At 46.5% G+C, this 18781-nt stretch overlaps 1 protein-coding gene across 8 annotated transcripts in view; it reads right to left on the bottom strand.

Moving 5' to 3' along the window:
- The window catches only part of RBFOX2 (RNA binding fox-1 homolog 2), a 169564-nt gene that overhangs the window by 104536 nt on the left and 46247 nt on the right, over positions 1-18781 (bottom strand). Inside the window, exon 1 of one of the 8 annotated variants that reach the window (XM_083842611.1) lies at positions 8062-8974. The exons of 6 other annotated variants lie outside the window; for them this stretch is intronic. In XM_083842611.1, the coding sequence (XP_083698737.1) occupies positions 8062-8076 (15 nt within the window). In that variant the 5' untranslated portion in view covers positions 8077-8974. Of the gene's footprint in view, positions 1-7759; positions 7805-8061; positions 8975-18781 lie in introns of those variants that run through there. One more of the 8 variants, XM_083842605.1, reaches the window with a different exon arrangement.

The raw sequence follows: 18781 nt of genomic DNA, 5'->3' as shown, positions 1-18781 counted from the left end.
CTCTGGTGTTCCACAACTGCCCCCCTCTTTCAGACAGCACAATATCAAAAACAGATGGGGCCAAAAAAAAATAATAAATCCTGATGGAAACCAGGAAGGATTCGGCGCAACACAGTGAGCACCTCGCTTTGTGGGAGCCCGAAGCAGCAAGCAGCAGCCCACAACGTGCTGATGTGGCACAGCTGTAACGGTGAAATCAGCCATCAGCTCCTCAACGGGACTGGCAAAGGGTAAAAACACCGGGTCAGAGACGGCAACGTGGAGTATAATGCGGTTTTGCTGGTCCACATGGGGAAAAAAAATGAAACCAAAGAAGGCCTGGTGTAATTAACAAGATTAAAGGGGGATTTAGGATCAGGACAGAAAAGCAACGGGCCAGATTGATCCTTACAGGATTAAAGCTGGAATCCTACTAAGAGTCCAGTGGTTGAGAGATCAACGTAATGTAATGGGATTAAATCAGCATCGGCTTTTGTTTTTGCACAACTCAGCCCCAGTGCCCGCACTTTCACCGCTGCGGATAAGGAGCAGAAGGGCTGACCAGGATCCCCCGGCCGTCAGCGTGCCGCTCGGCCAGGCACCTCCCTGCTCCAGCCCTGCCACCCAGAGCAGCATCACCACTCCGAGAAATAAAGGGTGAGAACCTCGGTGTGCCACGAATGGCCCAAATGGGCAAGAAAGCTGAGGATTTACCAAGGCAGGGCTCCGGCCAGCTCTCCACGAACTGGTATGGAGTGCGAGGGGATCGCCCGGTGACTGGCGGAGGGGAAAGCCAGGAGGACGGTCCCAGCTGCACCCAGACACGCCGCAGACGGGCAATTGGATTTTGATATTGTCTCTTGCCGAAGAGGAACAAAGGAAGCAGTATACTCCGCGGGACGTATCAGCAAACACATTTAAAGACAAATTGTCGCACGTCCCCATTGCACAACAATATCCAAGAATTACAAAAGTGAGAAAAGCCTCTTTCAGAACGCAGCATTTGCATTACAGCTGGTGCAACACATGCGGGCCAGCTGCACCTCGATTCCACCGCCCCGAAGTTTCCAAAGCTTGCCGGTAATTTGAGTTAGTAGCGGGGGGGAGGGAAGGAGGGAGACAGGACAAGGCACTCGGTTCTTTCTAGACACGTGTACTATTTTTGAAGTCCTTCTTCTTGTAGGAGAGGAAAAACACGTATGTTTAAATTAGGCGGTATCCATCACCACCCTGCTCCGCTGAAGAGGGAAGGAGTGTTTATCACACACCTGTTCCCAACAGCTGCATTGGAGAGCCATGCTCCACATGCAAGGAAAAAGCATTAAAGCATCTCATATTTCTACAGCGCTTCTGAGGCCTAAGGATGTTTAAAACCAGTAGTTACACACACACCATAAACGTTCCAGGAAAGTCTGTCCGCTTTGCGCTGGACACTGTGCTCCATCTGAAGAGAAATTTCTCCAACACCAAGACTTTAAGACCTCGATACCATTCATTTCTTAAGAGATGCCACAATCAATAGCCTCATCTATGCTGAATGTGCTGCTCCTTTTCAGCTGGTTCAACAAAAACAGTAATCATCATTCACTGCTCCTCAAAATCCCAGTGTGATGAAGTGGGGAGCGTTACTGAGACGGTCCTGATGGAGCTACGCACCCAACCTGGGCTGCCAAAGAGGCTTTGCCACCTTCCCAAGAGAAGCTTTGCCTTTACTCAGAAGTGCTCTCAGCCCAGAAGGTACGGCACAGATGCAAGCAGACATCATCGCAGTGACTGAGGACGGGACTAGAAAGCAGGCTGTCGTGACAGAAATTAAAAGTTAAAAAACAGCAGCAGTCAGATCACACTGCACACATTTTCTACTTTCGAGCCACGTATACATATTTGAACTTCAGCATTTTTATGCATTTAAACTCTGTTTCAACACTAGATGATTTATAAATCATAAAAAACCAAAAAAGTACAGAGGAGTGTTCCAGTATCATCCAATGCCAGCTCCTTAAATCACGATGAATAATAATACCCAAGAATATCTAAAAAATAATTGTCATCTGGTCAAAATATTTTCACATCATCGTTGCCTTAATGTCCAAGACTCAATTAGAGCATTGTGTGGGGGACAGCATGTTTCACTCGGGTAGGAGAAAAACTAACTGCCTTTGCCCTGGATTCAGCTACAGACCCAAGAACCATCTGGTAAAAAATCATCAACAGCATTGTGCAGGCAGCATATTAGTCATGAGACGTAGGACTCTGAGAACAATGAAACCTAAATTTGAGGGACAGACAAGGGAAACTTAATTACTTGCTTAAGCTTCTTCACAGCTTTGAGGAATCCTTAACACTTTCAGCAGAAGAATTTAGCACCAGAGGACACAATGCAAATGCTCAAGTGATTTCTTAATTTTTGGCAAACCTGTTTTCACTTCCAGCGTGGAACTATCTGCACCGGTCCGTCCACACAGCCAGCCTCCCCGGTGAACAGCTGCAGAGTGTACTCGTACTGCATCTTGTACTAGGTACAGGGGCACCACTCAGAGCCGCCCTGCTGCACACAGACTGCAGATCCTCCTCCAAACAGACAGCTCCCTAAAGAAAATATTTCGCCCGGCCCTACAACCTGACTCAGACCCCTGCTGCACCAAGAAGCCCTCACTGAAGGAGTGTGATATCTCCTCCAGCTAACCACGCAAGTCATCTTTTGGGGAAGCACACACACACATGCAGCTGATACCCAAATGGACTGCTTGGGACTTTGCAAAAATGTCATCCAAATCTAGATCCACTCAAAGACCTTCACCGTAACCTTGGCAGTTTAGGACAGGAGTGAAGTTCTGGTGCTGCAAGAATTAAGATTTGCAAGTAAGCACCATGGGAAGTGCAAGAAACACAGATGTTCAGTCTCAAGTCGCTATTACCTGTGCTTTTCCTCAGGCCTTCAGCTGGGAACTAGAAGGCTGAGGTTTATTCTCTTAAGGTTTCCTCTCTTCCTTCCAAGATAAACAGGCTGTTTGTGGAAAACTAACTCACACAGAACTCAGTCCCTGTCAGTCTCACAAGACCTGGGCAGTTTTACAGCAGAGTCCCCCGTGCTCACCGCTGTTTGGACAGGAGGGAATAGAGCAGACAGGCAGAAGAGCTGCAGGGGAAATTCACACCAGCTCAACCAGCCTACATCCCTGCGATTCTTTTGGTTAGACTCATCAAGGAAGTAAATTCCTGAATGCGATGGCAATGTGACATTTTTACCTGGTTTTAATATTAATCAGGTGTAGTGTACAGAACACATCATCTTGATTCCCAATCTCCCTTCTCTGAAGCCGGTAGCTTAATGTGAAATGCCTTCTCTCTCTGAGCTGCGCTGGGCTTTCTTGTCCCAGTAGTGACCTTGGCGTCTTCTGGGATTACAGGCCTGCAGGAACACTGAACTGGAAAAGATCGCCTGGATTATCAACTCTAGTCCCCTAATAACACTGTATAATGTGACCGCCTGTCTCTTTCCTACAGTCTTCTTTCTCCGTTTCTCAGATCCCCGAAGCCTGCATAAAACCCTAGATGCAAACAGACGCAAGTTGCTTTGTCACACCACCTCCCAGGGGAACGCAGTGCGGACGTCCCCACAGAAGCCGTGCATGAGAGCAGCTCGGGTCTGGAAGCAGTACGGGCGTGTTCACGAGGTGCTGCACCAAAGCTAATAAACCTTATCGAGCAGCAGAACTCATTATCTCAGTCGCAGTGCTGGACAAACACAACTGTATTACTCCTGGATTCAAGCTGCTCCATATGCATGCCACAGTATGGCACCGCGGGGACTTGCAGGCTGGGGAATCGGCTTACCAGCTACTAGCTCGGGGATCTTTGCATGAGCTCCAATTTATTGTTTTCCAGGGCTTCCCTGCTCTGGAGCTAGAATCTAAAACTGGCGTTTGTATGAAAAAGAAGTGCTTGTTGCCACCTTCACAGAAATCCACCCAGATTTGACCCCTGAAGAGCGCAGTACACAGGGAAACCTCCGTGCAGCCTCCTAGAGGCCACCACATCTTAACCTCTTCGCCCTGACCACACTGCACGTTCTCCATCCCTTCCTGGCTTCGGTTTACAGCTGGAGCATTTGTTTGCCATTCCTACCAAACAGGTTCCAGCCAAAGACCTACAGGCACAGCCAGACTTCCCTCATAATAGCTGCCCCAGGCTTGGCACCAGAACAGAGCAGGCAGGACATTTTCCCAGATAGCCACTTGCTCTGCTGCTATCAAACGCATGCTTTGAAAGCCACGGCATAATGACCTGACTTCTCACCGGCAGCCTCTAGCTCGCATGAAACAAAAAATAATAATAATAATAATAACAACAGAAGGACGTGGCGTGAGGAAGAGCACGTTGCTAAGACCCAGGTTTGGCAGCAAGGTTGGGTTTCCAGTCCCTTGGTGGTAAGGCTGATGAGCTCGGGGCCTAGAGGGAAAATTTATTCCAGTGACTGCAAAGGGAGGCTTTTAAGTGACAAAACGGCAAGTAAAAGGCAGGTCAAGAAGAAAACCAAGAAAAATAATTCGAAATGAGCTTGGCGAGGTTACTAGCCCTATTCTTGCTTGTACAGTAGATAATTAGTAGGTCTAGGTAAGATCTTCACTTTCACAGGGCTCTGGAGAAAGAAATCATTTCTAGTTGCAATAGGCAGGCAGCCCTCTCACGAGCACTCAGCATGTACTCTGTACATGGCTGTGAGAAACGAGGAAATTATCCATACCCACTATAATCTGAGATCAGAGGGACGACTCCAGCGCTTTCCTATCAGAAGCCTAGCAACAGCATGGACCTCCCCTACCTTGGTCCCTCCTGGCTTTGATGGTTTCAGCAGCCTTTGAGCACGGGAGAAGGATGGTTGATAAATTGCTTGCTAGGGCCGCTGCCCCTTCCTTTTAACCTTTCTTGTAACAACAGACCTCCAGCAAGGCAACATTCAAACATGCAACTCTCAGAACACATCATGCTCTTTAGAAAACACTTGGAATGAAATGACTCTAGATTGTATCTCATGACTCACAGTACACAAAGATTCATCTGCTCGCATATGAAAAAAAAAAAAAAAAAGAGGGCTTTCTTATCCACGGAAGGGCTGAATGCTTTTCCCACACCCAAACCAGCCTGCTCCTGGCTGCTGCCAGCAGAACGCCTGCCCCTGCCTCACCAGGACACCTCCTGCCCAGCGAGGACCCTCTCGCCTTCCCATCCCCAATTACCCCACAGCCCGTCCACACAACCGATGAGCAGGAGCCTTTCTGAGCAACTCAGGAGCCCAGACAGCTGCAGACGAGGGGAAGCAGAGACACTGGTAGATTTAGGTGGTCCCCTACAAACAAAACACTCTGCAAAACCAGAGCTGCCATATGCAAGAAGTTCCCACCCTGAGCTTCAACACGGATGACCGAATGTACACACTTGAACAGTTTGCAACATCAGAAAGAGACTCTCATACCGTCTCTGCCTCAGAAAGGCTTTGTACAACCGCATCCTACACGACAAACGTGTTAAGATAAATAGTCTCTCTTGATATTTAATGGCACAGCTAGTCTGCCGCCTTCACTTCCCGCACAATGCCAAGCATTAGGTCACCGCAACAGATATTTTTAAAGTTTCCCACTCTCCAGGTCTGCACAGCCCACGATCCCCTGCAGCCTCCAAGGCCCTTATTTAGAGGATCCTGCAACGAGTTTCACTCGAGGGAATACAGTTCAGCAAGCAGGAATGTCAGCCTGAACACAGGATGCAAAGCTGCTTCATTTTAGAGAACGAGCGTTGTAATTAAGGGGCTCCGATGTTGCAGGCAGTCTGTACTTTTTTTTTTTTTTACCCACAACGTGCTACAGCTGCAAAGAAAGGTGCATTCTCCTTTTTATTGTAGTCTTTGTCAAACGTGACAGCCTTCAGTATCGCACAGTCTCTTCAAGGAAGATAATTCTGTAACTTGCACCCCTAAGGGGGGGAGAAGCAGTACGGTTGCTGTGGGAACCTTAATTCTGGATTTCAGGACTTGCATATTTAAAACCTCCAATTTAACATTGCATTAATGTAGCTTCATGCACTGAATTAAGGAATGACTCAGTACAAATCTCCATGCATCTACCGAAGTCCTGACGTCCCAAGGGCAAGAGGCTCGGAGCAGGAACACCGCAGCACGGGGAGCACGAAGGGGAACCTGTGAGCATGGAAGCAAGAAAGCAGCACAGCCGAGGCACGGCGAACCCCGCACCAGACCAGATACGCCGCTCGGGGCTCCTTGTTCTCACCACGAAAGGTTACGTGGCCCATCGGGACAAAAAGAGCTTAAAGCAGAGACACAAACGGGCACAGAGGAGAAGGTTCCTGAAAAGAGCCAGGAGAGGAAGATTCCCCGAAAGTAGCAGGATAACTTGTGCTGGGAAGAGAAAGATCTTACCCAGATAGCACGGATTTACTAATTTTTTTTAATTATCATGGCACAGTGCCCAGATGATGCCCTTAAAACCCGTTCAGCTATTCTGGTATTTAACACTTATTTTCCCCACTCCCCTGGAAGTTTAACTGCAACGCGAGCAAGGCAGAAGCGCTGCCCAAAGTCTAGGGTGCAGGGGGTAGCAGGGGGCTACCCTCCTTTACTCAATGGAAAGTGCTCCAAAACCCGATTTAAGAATCAGGACAGCACTTCATCTTTTGCACTGAAGAGGGTCTCTGCTGGCTGACACCTCTGCTTCACAGCAGGGCTCTCACGCACCCCTTGCCAGCAGCAGGAGGAAGGACACCCGGCCGGCATCCTCCACTTCTCAGCCCGGTGAGGAACATCTCTGCTTATCTCAAATCAGCAGCAGCGTGGCTGAATTACTCCTCTTCTTACCCCACCCACCGCAGTAAGCACAAATCTTAGCCCAGCCACAGGGGCCTGCCCAGCCAGCCCCGATAAAAACCCAAATCCAAACCCGGGGTCCTGCCTGCGAGGCTGCCTGGAGTCGAAGAGGCGACGTGCCTGCCAGCAGGGCTGCTGTACACGAACAAGCAACTGTGCATACCCCGGCGCAGAGTCAAGTTACCCTGCAACAAAGATAGAGTGTGTGCACGCAAAGGAGGGAAGTAAAAATCCCTCTGCCTGCGCTCCAAGGGCTCGTTTTGTTGTTAAAATAAATCCCTGTTTGTTCCTGGGAGGCGAGGCTCTGCGAGCAACAGCTAGCAGAGCCCCCAGCTTGGGAGTTATGGACAGGTGAAAAAAAAAGCAAAAACTCTGGAACTGATTACTCGTAACCCCGTGTTTCTAGGTGAGGAGCCCAAGGGCAAACTTCTGATCTCAAGGGTGCCCAGAAGCAGACAAAGCTAGGCGCATGAGACTGACTGAGCAGCCTAACAGCTGGCTGCTCCAGAGGAAATTCCAGTCCTTGCTCAAAGGCTGAAAATACATATGCTCCTATGTATGCTTTTACTTTGCTTGCTGGATCTATATAACATTTTACACATGTTTTTCCTGACATTATTTTCCATATTCCACCAGAAACTCGAGCAAACGTGCCACTTCTGGAAAAACAACCTTGCGTCCAACTTTTGTCAAAACAGCTTCTCCCTCCGCCCCCGGGCCCCCAGCTCACAAAAGTATCCGTGCCCCGCTCCTCTCCTCGCACCCGGCGATCCCAGGGCCCCTTCAGCAGGGCTCTTCCTCTACCTGGGATGTCTCTCAGCAACACCAAAAGCCCAGAAAGCAGAGGCACATGGGTGCAGTCTCATGCACGGGGGGGAAAAAAGAAAAAAAAATACATACAGGTCTCGGATGGTAGCCAGTGAGCAGCATTATACAGAAAATTTTGTCTGTGGGGCACCTGCCCAAAGCTGTTCTCTCCAGAGGAACTTACTGCAGGAGAAGCCTGCTCAATACCCGGTTAACAGTACACACTATTTATTTTTTATTTTTTTTTAAAGGGGAAACTAAAGCCCGCTGTGTGTAGAGGCTGGGGAGAGCTAAGCTGAAGAGAGAAGGCCGCTCGTGTTAGCGCGGAGCCCTTCAGCTTTCCATTCCTTATATGTGCAAAGTGTGCAAGCCCGCACACACAGCTCTCTACTCACCCAGAGGTACATCATGTTAGCCTGGGTCGCTCAAACCCAGCAGTGAGATGATCCGGGAACGCGAGAGGCACTTCAGGAAAATTGTCGAGACTGAGATTTAGAAAAAAAAAAAAAAAAATCCGAACGGCTCAGTTTGAGGCTTAGAAAGCGTCTCGCCTCCTCCTCCCCCCTCCTCCAGCTCTGGCTGCTCTGCGCTGCGCTCTCGCGCTTAATCTCTCCCTGGGAGTTCCCAGCCCGTGTGTCTGCACTGGCGTGCACAGCACACACTCTGCATTTGCCTCCAGGGAATTTCTCTCTGTCATTCTACTTCTGAAAACACGATCTCGGCCTCGCAAGATTCTTGCAAGAGGCAGGGATGGGTGGGGTTAGCAATAAATGCAGCCCAGCTCCCGGCGCCCAAGCGCGCTTCCCTTAGGAAAGGGCTCTCTAAGCGTCAAGGAGGCAGAAAGCCGTCCTCTGAGGCTGGGGGACGGACCCCGTCCCCACGCTCACGCTTCTCCGAGCCCCGTCCCCGCAGCCGGGCGCCACGTGCAGCACGGTACGGGGCTTCTGCACGTCTTCACCTGCACCGGCAACCACCACCCAGCGCTCCGTCACGGCTCGGTAGCCGCACTTAATCACCAGCCCCTGGCAGGGAGCGAGGCGCTCCTGGCGCTGAGGGGAAGGCTGAGGCGCGCCGCTCGCCCCCGAGCTGCCACGGGCGAGGCGAACGCCGTCGCGGGGCGAGCTCGGAGGGAGAAGCGGCTTTCAGATAAAGGGGTTAACCTGCTTCTGCAGGTGGCTCTGCCTGCAAGAGTTTTACAGGCTCCGTACCGCCGGGGGGAAAGCAGCAGCTGGCTCCGGTCCCCCCAAGCATATCGGGTGTTGGCGGCCGGGCGAGCTCCCCCGAGGCAGCACCCCCTCACCGCGCCGCGCTCCCACCCTTCTCCTTCCCACCCCTGTTCCCCTTTGGGCTCTGCCAGGCGCTGGCAGCCGGAGGAGCTCCTGCCCCAGGCCGACAAGGCCCGACATGCCCAGCCCTGCACCCGTGAGCCCTCGGCCCAGCACCGAGGGACAAGCGTCGCCTCTCGTCCCCTTCGTCAGCCACACACACGGCTCTGCCGCACTCAGGGAGCGGGTTTCGTGACCCCTTCCCTCCCTGCCTCAAGATGAAGAATCGACTTGCCTCGCTGGGCTCTGAATGCTAAGTTAAAATTGGCCTCTCCTCAAGTGGGGAGAGAAAAAGAAAAAAAAAATATCGTGTTTTCATTGAGGCACTGGTCTCCTTGGAAATGAACGCTGAAGCAATATTTTTATCTCCGGCAAAGAGAGAGAAAGGGTGCTCTTTCACGTCTCACCTCCGCTCCTTTTGCTCCCAGATTACGTGATGGCAGCGGGCTGCGAGCAGAGGGGGCAGCAACGCGGCCTGCCCCGCTCCAGTGGGCTCCACTGGGGCACAAGCAGGCGATGCTGGCATCTCCCAGGCCTCCCCCATCTGCTCTCACCTCTCAGCACGGCAGCTCGGGTCGGGAAGGTGAAAAGCAATGTTCCCAAAAATCACTTACTGCACCAAAGCTGATGCACGGTCTCCAAAGAGCGACGCATGTGGCCCACGTGTCTTTTCTTAAATGCTCCGAAAGGAGCGAAACAGCAGCAGGGCTGACGTTTACGCCACGACTAGACGCTTCAGTTAACGTTTCAGCAGCAAGCTCTCACGCCAGTGGTAGCTCCTAGTTCAAGCCACCTGCAGACTCAGGCAGGCACTTCTGCACCCAATAGACTCGATGAGATTTTCAAGATTTTCTTCTGATCCGGGATCCTGATTCAAAAACGATCTTACTATCATTTTAATGAAAGCTGAGATTCCTTGTGTGCAGAGAAGAAAGTGAGAAGACACGTGGACTAGGCAAGCAAACCCAAATTAATCTTACTTCATGGGTATTTCCATAAAAGACTTGAAAAAGACGAGTGCTTAAAACTGAGCTGAAGAGTGGGCAACAAGCTCCCTAGCACACACACACAGTCCTCCCCCTTTCTCTCATTCTTTAGGCTCTTCCAAGGGAGAGAAAAGAGAAAGAACAGCCTTACTCTGAAAGTTTAGTTTCAGCTTCAGGGACTGGTTAGAAGTCATCCCAGCTGCTCCACAGCTGGACAGGTTGCACTCGGGCTCCAAAGTGAAGCAAGGGTTATGAACTCTCCTCGAATCATCCAAATACCGGCTTGGAACTCACCTGCCACCACCGCTGGTGAGCCATCACCTCTCCATGGAAGCTACAGGAGAAGATTACTGAGAGCAGCAGACTTCTGGTGATGAAATACCCCGGACCTGGGGCACTTTTGGATGAACTGCAGGAGCGGGTTTCTCAACGCTCAACACGCTCAAGCAATGAGAGGGTAGCGACCAGTCGGGAAACAAAGCTGCAGGATGCCTCCAGCAGCACCGCTGCTCTGATTCAGCCGAGCGCTGCCCAGATGCTCAAAGCAATGCCTAAGAACACGGAGGGTGCTCCCAAGGCTGTCCACAGCTGCAGACAGCATTGGTGTCAGCTGGGCAGCCACGCTAGCTTCAGATTATAAGCAAAATAAAGCATTATTTGGCTGAGAGTGGGGGGAGCGGGTGAACTAATAGGCCAAACTTAAGCTTTTTTTTTTTTTTTTCCCAGAGTATACTGAATTTCAGCTATATTAGCTGGTCCATAAGAGACATCTGCGGAAAACTTTTTTTTTTTTTGGCTGGAAAATTTATACTAAGACACAAAATATTCTGTAAGTAGCAAGAGGACAACACGATGTTAATGAGTCTAATTCCAGAAAAACACAAAGCAAGACATCACTAAGACAGGCTTCAGAAACAGGTAGCTAGGATCCTTGGCAAATGCTTTGTCTTAATCCTAACGACAGCGCTTTACAGGATGTATATGCCAGGGAACTTGGAAGGCTGCTGTCTGTGGAAATACACATGATCTCTTGGGGATCTTTCCTGTCTCAGAAAGGATTAAAAAGAGAAGGAAAAACATTTTAAAATTAATATAGACTGAGCTAAGAGAAAAATGTCCAGAGAGCTTTAGCCTAATGAAACATGTGCCCATCTCCGAGGGAAGGCTGTTGTGTAAATCAAAGTGAAAGGGGAAAACACAGCCTGCAAAGACACTAATGCTTGCTAGAGAGGTAAGGAAGGTGTTAGCAAATAACAAAAGCGGAGAGAGAAAAAAAAGGAGCAAGTAACCAGACATTTAATATTATAGTATTTGGCAAAATAAGAGGCACTGGTAAAACAACAACAAAAAAAAATCTACCTCCTTCTGTATCAAGAGTCCTGAGTATACAGAAGAGTTGTGGTTGCTCAATTATGTGCATACATTCAACCCCAAAATACTTCTGGTAGAGAAGTTTCAAATAAGCCAAATGTTAAAAAAAATAATAATTTTAATAAGTTCTAACCTATTCAGGAACAATCTGAGTGGGCCAACAGGGAGCAGGTATGGCACCATTTCAAACTGACATTATCTGTTTCTAGCTGATTGTGTCTCAGAGGCATACGATTTCAAATGCTTGTGGATTAACATTCTAGCAGATAAAGCTCGAGACAGGGTATGAGCTAGTGTGTCTGCTACACACTACTGAAATCACATTAGATAGCAAGCAGGATGAGTGGCTAGCTAAGCGCCTCTTCATAACGGAGGAAAAAAACCCATACGATCACCAAGAATTTCAAATGGAATGACACACGCAGGAGGCATCATGGAGCTAATGCCAAAGAACACCCTTGAAATTTCTAAATTATAGAAAACAATTTCTTAGTTCAAGAAGTGTTACATTCAAAATGAGCAATTTCGCATTAGATTTCATCTTGACAGAAAAGAGCAATCAATTGTAAAAATAGAAATTAGTGGCAGCTTAGGTAAAAATGATTGTGACAATCACATTTTGATATATGGGAGGAGAATAGAGACCAAGCCAGTGCATCTACTTACATACTTGGCATTCGAGTGGGACCAGAGATACATTGGCGTGTTTTTTCCTGGACAAACAGATCACTTATTGGGCTTCCCAGTCACATCCCCACACTTGACCACTGCTACATATTTTAACAAGTGAAAAAAAAGAAAAGCTGAGACAAGGAAATAGAAAGGAAACTAGGAAGGGCAAGAAAAAAAAAATGACAAGGGAGCCCTAAAGACAGGAGGAGAAATTCACAGCCAGAGCTGAAGGACAATAACAAGATTGTCAAGGGTTCTCAGGAACAGCAACCCCAGCAATCAGCTTGACGTGCTGCTATGGGAAAAAGGTAGAAACATCACCAATACTGAAGGAAGAGCTAAAGCGTTCAATACGTATTTCTGTTCTATATTTGGAAGAAAGTCAGCTGTTGCAGCCCTGTGATAACAGAATGCTTTCCATTCCAGCAGTAACTACGGAAGATGTTCCAACAGCTTCCCAACAAACAGCGCCGTTGTCCTCTTATCTAGCTAGAGCTTACAAACAGGAGGAGTGTAACCAGATAACAAGTGGGTTTTAACCAAACTACAGCTGTGAACATTTTCAGGTGTGGACGCTTCAAAAGGCCTGCAGTCTGCGTCTAATTGCTTGGTCTGCATTCCCAGCACTAACAAGCCCTAACCCTGGTACTAACGTTGATCTTGCTGTAAGGCCAAAAGCACAACCATGATGCAATGACATCCCCAAACGCAGGTGTTTGTTGGAACCTGCATTGTGAAAGCCCTGCTGCAGTTAGCTGAGCCTGGCCAAAAGATTACTCCTCTCTCAACTCCAGAATACTACATCAGGGAAGCAGTGCTACCAATGAAGTCACCAATACAAATTTTCACAGCATCTGAATTTTCCTAGAAGCATCCAGTCGGGAACTCTTCCTCTTATGAGATCTCAAATAACATCCAAGTGCAGAGCAAAGCAAAAAATACACCAATGTGGGGTCTGATAGCAGGAGTTTCACGGAACAAAGATGCAGGCTGAAGGCCTGTGCACCTGAACACATCTAGGAGAGCATTCGGATACATGAATGAAGAATACTGATCATAAAAATATCTACTCCTGAAGTTTAATGTGTCTTCTGGCAACCTGTCCTATAAAACAGAACTGTAAAAGAGCTTTTTAAAACAGCCTGAACTCTAAGATAAGATGAAGTTCTTTTATGATCGATCAGTGCTACTGAATGCATGTGTTCCTCTTCACTGTGCAGCTCTCCTTGGCTAAAAAGGGGGAGGGGAGGTATTCTGAGGTTGGGACAGGCTGAAGAAGGAAATTTCATTTCAAACCAAAGGAAAACAGTTGTTTTCAGCCAAAAGGCAAACTGGGCATTCACGTTGTATGCAGAACGTGAATTCGGACTGAGGATGAAGACTCGCTCGCTGTCCCACCACGGTAAAAACTTCAAGGGCTACCCACAAAGGTCTGACTAGAGATGGGATGGGAGATGTGCTCTGCGATGCTCAAAGGCAGATTTCTCTGACTAAATGGCTGTGTTCCACTGCTTATCTGACCCTGGCAGAATGTCCCGGCAAGAGAATCTGGGAATCTGACTCCCGCTATTTGTGGGGTTTGGGCATGCCTCGTGTTTTGGTTCTTTATTTGTTTGTTTTATACAAGATTAGAGATGGGGCTGGGAACTACCCGGGGAGAGGCACAGAAGGCTGCTCTGGGCACACTTGCAGTTCCTATGGAGATAAGAGGATCTTCTTTGAGGTTGGTTTACTCCTTTGGGTGCTGCTGGAGACTACCCTTGTGACAGACTACTGCTCGTTTGTGAAGGTTCCCTCTACTCAAGATCCTGGCATTATCTTTGATTATCAGAATTGCTGAACCGCAACATAAATTTCCTCTCAAAATCCAAAAGGACTCCAGGAAGCCTCTTCCTCCATTATCCTGTTTGTGAAAGGAAGTAACACAAATACAAAATGCATACAATAAATCACCCAGAAAAACACCACAATCCCTTTTAGATGTTTTGCCAAGCAAATGAGCCCAACACTGGCATATTACAAGAAAAAAAAAGCCATTTTGTCATAGAGCAACTCACTCATTTACTGGAAAACTGGATTCCCTATTCCATCTCCAGCAGGTATGGTTTGGCTATGCTCAAAGAGGCTCCTGAAAAGAGATTACTTATTTAAAAGCAAACGATCAAGGGTTAGTTTATCTTCCATACACAAAAAAAAAAAAACGATAAAAAAAATAAGCAGAAAGCCTGAAGCAGTAAAACACCTTGACATGCAAACAAAACCAGCGATTCTCAGGGACTGTCCTGCTGCTGACTTCACATAGTAATTAAATTTAAGTCATTAAACAAACTTCAGAAGGTCTTAATTCACAGGCAAGTACGTAGCAGAGAAAAAGGAAATGGATACCAAGGAAAGCTTTTTAGACTTTGTTTGGGATTTTCCTCTTCTCACAAGTATGTTCAAGAGCACTATTCTGGAAGGCACTGTCAGTCCTTCAAGAGAAGCCCTATGAGCTCAGTAACTATAAAAAGTATTTTGCTAAGAATGTGTTCCCACACAAAAATATGCTTTTAAATTAAAATAAAGAACACCCACATCAACAAAACTAAACCAAGAAGCCAGAGAATTCAAAGTTAAACGTTCAAGACCATGCAAACTCTCAGATATCAGAAAGCTGTGGTATACTGGTTTGGACATTCATCGGCAGAAATGAAGTCGCGATGCAACTGCTCCCAGGATACAGCAACCATGAGTTTGGGCAGCCACCTGGGAACTTCCATGAATTACACCCGTCGGTCTTACCATGGAGGAGCAGGATCAAAATTTGCAATCCTCCACCACCTTCTGAAGAAAAACTAGCAAGCTTAAGGTCTGCATCTCTAAAGCCAAGGGTGGTAACACAGCTGTACTTTCAAGCCACATCTTTACCCTTCTCTCATTCCTGGGTATAGTCTGAGGTCCATACTGAATTGGCATACGGCAAATATATTTAGGCAATCTTAAGAAGGAATCAAAATAAGCTCCAATACTTACTTAATCTTAAGTTTAGTCAAGTAAACTTTAACCCTAATGTTTAATATCTTCACTAGCAATGTTCAGAAATCAAAGATTCATATCCCTTCAGTTTTTCCAGCCGCTATGAAATAGCACAAAGTATTAAACAGTATCAAACTCTGAAAAAGTCATTTTTTAGTATCAAAGCGGGAGTACAACATCCCATTGAACTGATAAAGAGCAGAAAGATTCTTTGTGCCCCAGACTTATGTCAGTGCTAAGTAGGATACCTATTGGTTGTGTGTTCTGAAGAGGAAGCCATAATTAAAAGCCTGAACTCAGCTCCTGCCTCAACGCAATTCACAGTGGTAGTTACACCAAAGGATGAGCTGATGGCATCCAAGTGTTATCCTATTCAAAGTATAAGGCTCCAAGTAACAAGAAAAACTGCTTCAAGTATCTCATCAATAGAGCTGCAGCACTGTTACGCCATTTTTTGTCTCCGTGCTTACCATGTCAAGTGGCTGTACCGCGTGAGCGATCCACCAGCACTGCAACAATCCAGCAAATTGAGAAACAATACGAAGGTGAGACTATTGCAACAGTGGGAAAAGGAGAAGACGGGGCATAGCTCCCTTCCCTAGACCACACAGGGGCTCATTAATATGGTGAAACTTTGGGTTAGGCTTGCTGCTGATAATGGGAAATGCAAACCAAGGACAAAACCCTGCAGTCCCTCACAGAAAGGGACTCCTTTTGGCTTGTTGTGCAAAGGAAGGTTAACAATATTAGCGAGTTATTCAGGAAGTAATGGATACTCTCTTGCCCTGAGCAAATTCCTTTTCAATAACAGTAGTAATTTCCTAGACAATACAACTATATCAAGGTATAATGGCTACTATATTTATCTACATAGGCCCTGTACTGCTGGGATCTAATTTACTACAGCTTAAAAAGCAGTTTACAAATCCTAGGATAGTAAAATTGCTAGAGACCTGAAGAATGAAATTCTCTCTTGTATCACTTGGTTTGAAGACAAGATTTTAACATCCCTTTTTTTTCCTGAAGAGTATAAAATGCATTCTCTCCAACTCAGAAAGACTGAAAGACTAATAAACCCCACAAGGAGACTGCAAATACACCGATGAGAGCGAAGGAATCAGCTTAACAAATTATACATCGTGCAATTTTTTTTTTAATCTTGTCATCATAGGAGCTTTATTTCTTCTTTTATTCAAATAACATTATTCCAGTTGACACTGTGAGAAGAAAAATAAGCCTTAACATTACATAGGAGCCTTATGCACCTAATGAAGATAAAATATCTTAAATTTATGATATTTTTGTTAGCTGAATGCCTGAAGTACGGTCTCAGTACGAGAAATGACACGAGCATATCATCAGCAAAGAAGAGAGGAATGACTCCAGCTAATGAAGAGGTAACACTGATAAACACTGAAAGACATCTCCTGAGAAACAACAAAACTGAATTGCTAAAAGACTTTGATGGAACACAGCATCAGCAAGATAAATAAGGGTGGGTGAAAAGAGACCAAACACACGTGTCAGGGGACTGCAGATACTTCCATTACATAACGGCAGTAAGAAAATCCAGGCGAAATCGCCATTAACAGGACTAAAAGCAAAATATTTCAGCGGGAGTATTGGCAGTTGTCAAACCACATAAAGGAACAGCAGGCTGTTCAAATGTAAAAGGCATTAATAAGGCCTAAGACAAAAGGCATAAACAGATATAAAATACAGAGGAAGATTTCTACAGGACAGAAATGCTACTGGAAAAAAAAAATGTTATAGAATAGAATATCCCAAACTTCAATTCAGAATGATCAGAAAAGGTCAGTTGTCAGAAAAGCAATTCTGCTTCTGATCTCATCCTGAGCAAAGCAGTCCTTAACAATACCTCTGCCACCACCATCGAGCCGGATTATTCTAATGGCTGCAGAAAGCAGCTCCTGCCATCCGCCTGGCTCCTCGCTGTATGATGAGCATAAGAAGATTTAGAAATCTGTGTGTGTATGTATAACGGCTAACTACGTTACTTGTTTTCTGATAGACCCACAAAAGATACTCCACTGGTCAAAGTCTTTTTAGTGTATATATTTAATATGGGAGACTTCCAAAAAGACACTTGGCCAGGCATCTATCTGTATCTTTTAAGAGGACATTGTGCCATTCTGCAGATTTCACAGACACTGGGTACTTGAAACACCCAGAACTGGTAACACAGGATATTCCATGGGATATTCAAATATATAGTTGACACAGATGCCAAGAAAATGTACTTGCATCAGGAAGCTTTTGGCTCTTGTATGAGCAGACTGATCTGGTCTTCAGCATCGTTGCAGTCTGCTGGGTACAAACATACTGGGGCTCTCAAACACTTCCAGCTGAACTCATATTAAGGTTGTTCCACTTTCCCTTTTTCCCCACTCCCTACCATTACAAAAAAAAAAAGTACTGTAAATTCCATTCTGCTGCCTTTTCTGACAAAATCCTGGCAAAATTAGGCTCTTCCATTACAGATTGATTACAACTTCCTTACTCTTCTAATCCCTTTTTAAGGCAGACAAATTGCAAGAGCAGCAGCTCCCTCACATTCAGTTCAGACGAGATGAATGGTGTGAAGTGACTATGACCAGTCAACGCATGGAATTATTGTGCCAAAGGTCCTACACAATAGATTCTCAACTTCTCTTAATCCAAATTTAAGCTTTGAAGTGTAGACATACCCTCTGACAACTCCTGTACCATTCACAGAAACTATTTGCTTTGTTATCAAAGCCACCAGCAACAACAGAATACGAAATTCCTCTCTGCTCCCAAATTCCCAGAGAGCAACAGTGACCAGAACAATCTTTTTTTCATCCTTATGTGACCTGAAGAATGCATGTTTCCTCTCAGATAAAGGCCTCGCTATGGTTATCTAATGCTAATGTCACTACAAACTGGATTAGAGACGCCCAGAAACCTCGAAATATGTACATGGATAGTCGGCTGTATCCTAATTCTAAGTCTGAAGGAAATCAAATGCTCCAAATTGTGCCTAATGTAGTTAACTTTGCCCTTTAGGTAGGATAGACCAGTAAGAACATATTACACAGTGATTAGATTAATTCTTGAGTGAAATTCAGAGGGCTGGCTCTATCTGTCTATCGTGCCAGTATATTTCAAATTATTTCAGAGACTAGCACTCTTCCCCTGCTCTGCTCCACAGCAACAGCTGCTCAAGAAATACAGCAGTTCTCTGTCTGGGGTGAAGTTGGCAGCAACTGGGGACAACGCTGCTGTCAAGAGTTCAGCTCCCAGTTCTGAAATGCCATTCTACTGGAAATACCAGAGAGCCTAAATCCGGCTACGTATACCGCAGGACGTAAAATATCTCTATCTCAGCTTTCAGCAGAAAGCTCCGGAGTCTCATGACATTTACTCCTTTGGCCCCGTCAGTCTTTCTGCAGACCCTGCAGAGGATTGGAGCTAGTTGCCATAAATGGTTGGAAAACAACATGTTCTCCAAGCACTTGAAATTGAGGAGCACTGTTTTAGCTTAGGGAAACAGTGGCGAGGAGCCAGGGTGACAGGTGCCCCAGAAATGGAGATGATGATGAAGCTGTTGCCAACATTAGCCACTGCTGTCCTGTTGACCTGTGAGAAAGGGCAGCCTGTGCTCCCCAGGTGTATCAGGGAAATGACGGACCAGAAAAGGACAGGATGTGTTTGCTGGCAGTAATTCAAGTCTCTCCTCATTAAAACCCAGCCGTGAAGGAATT

Source organism: Anser anser, assembly GCF_964211835.1.
Source record: "Anser anser genome assembly, chromosome: 1".
NCBI classification, from domain to species: domain Eukaryota; kingdom Metazoa; phylum Chordata; class Aves; order Anseriformes; family Anatidae; genus Anser; species Anser anser.
Note: the sequence above shows the minus strand (reverse complement) of the source record. Positions and strands in the feature narration are given on the sequence as shown.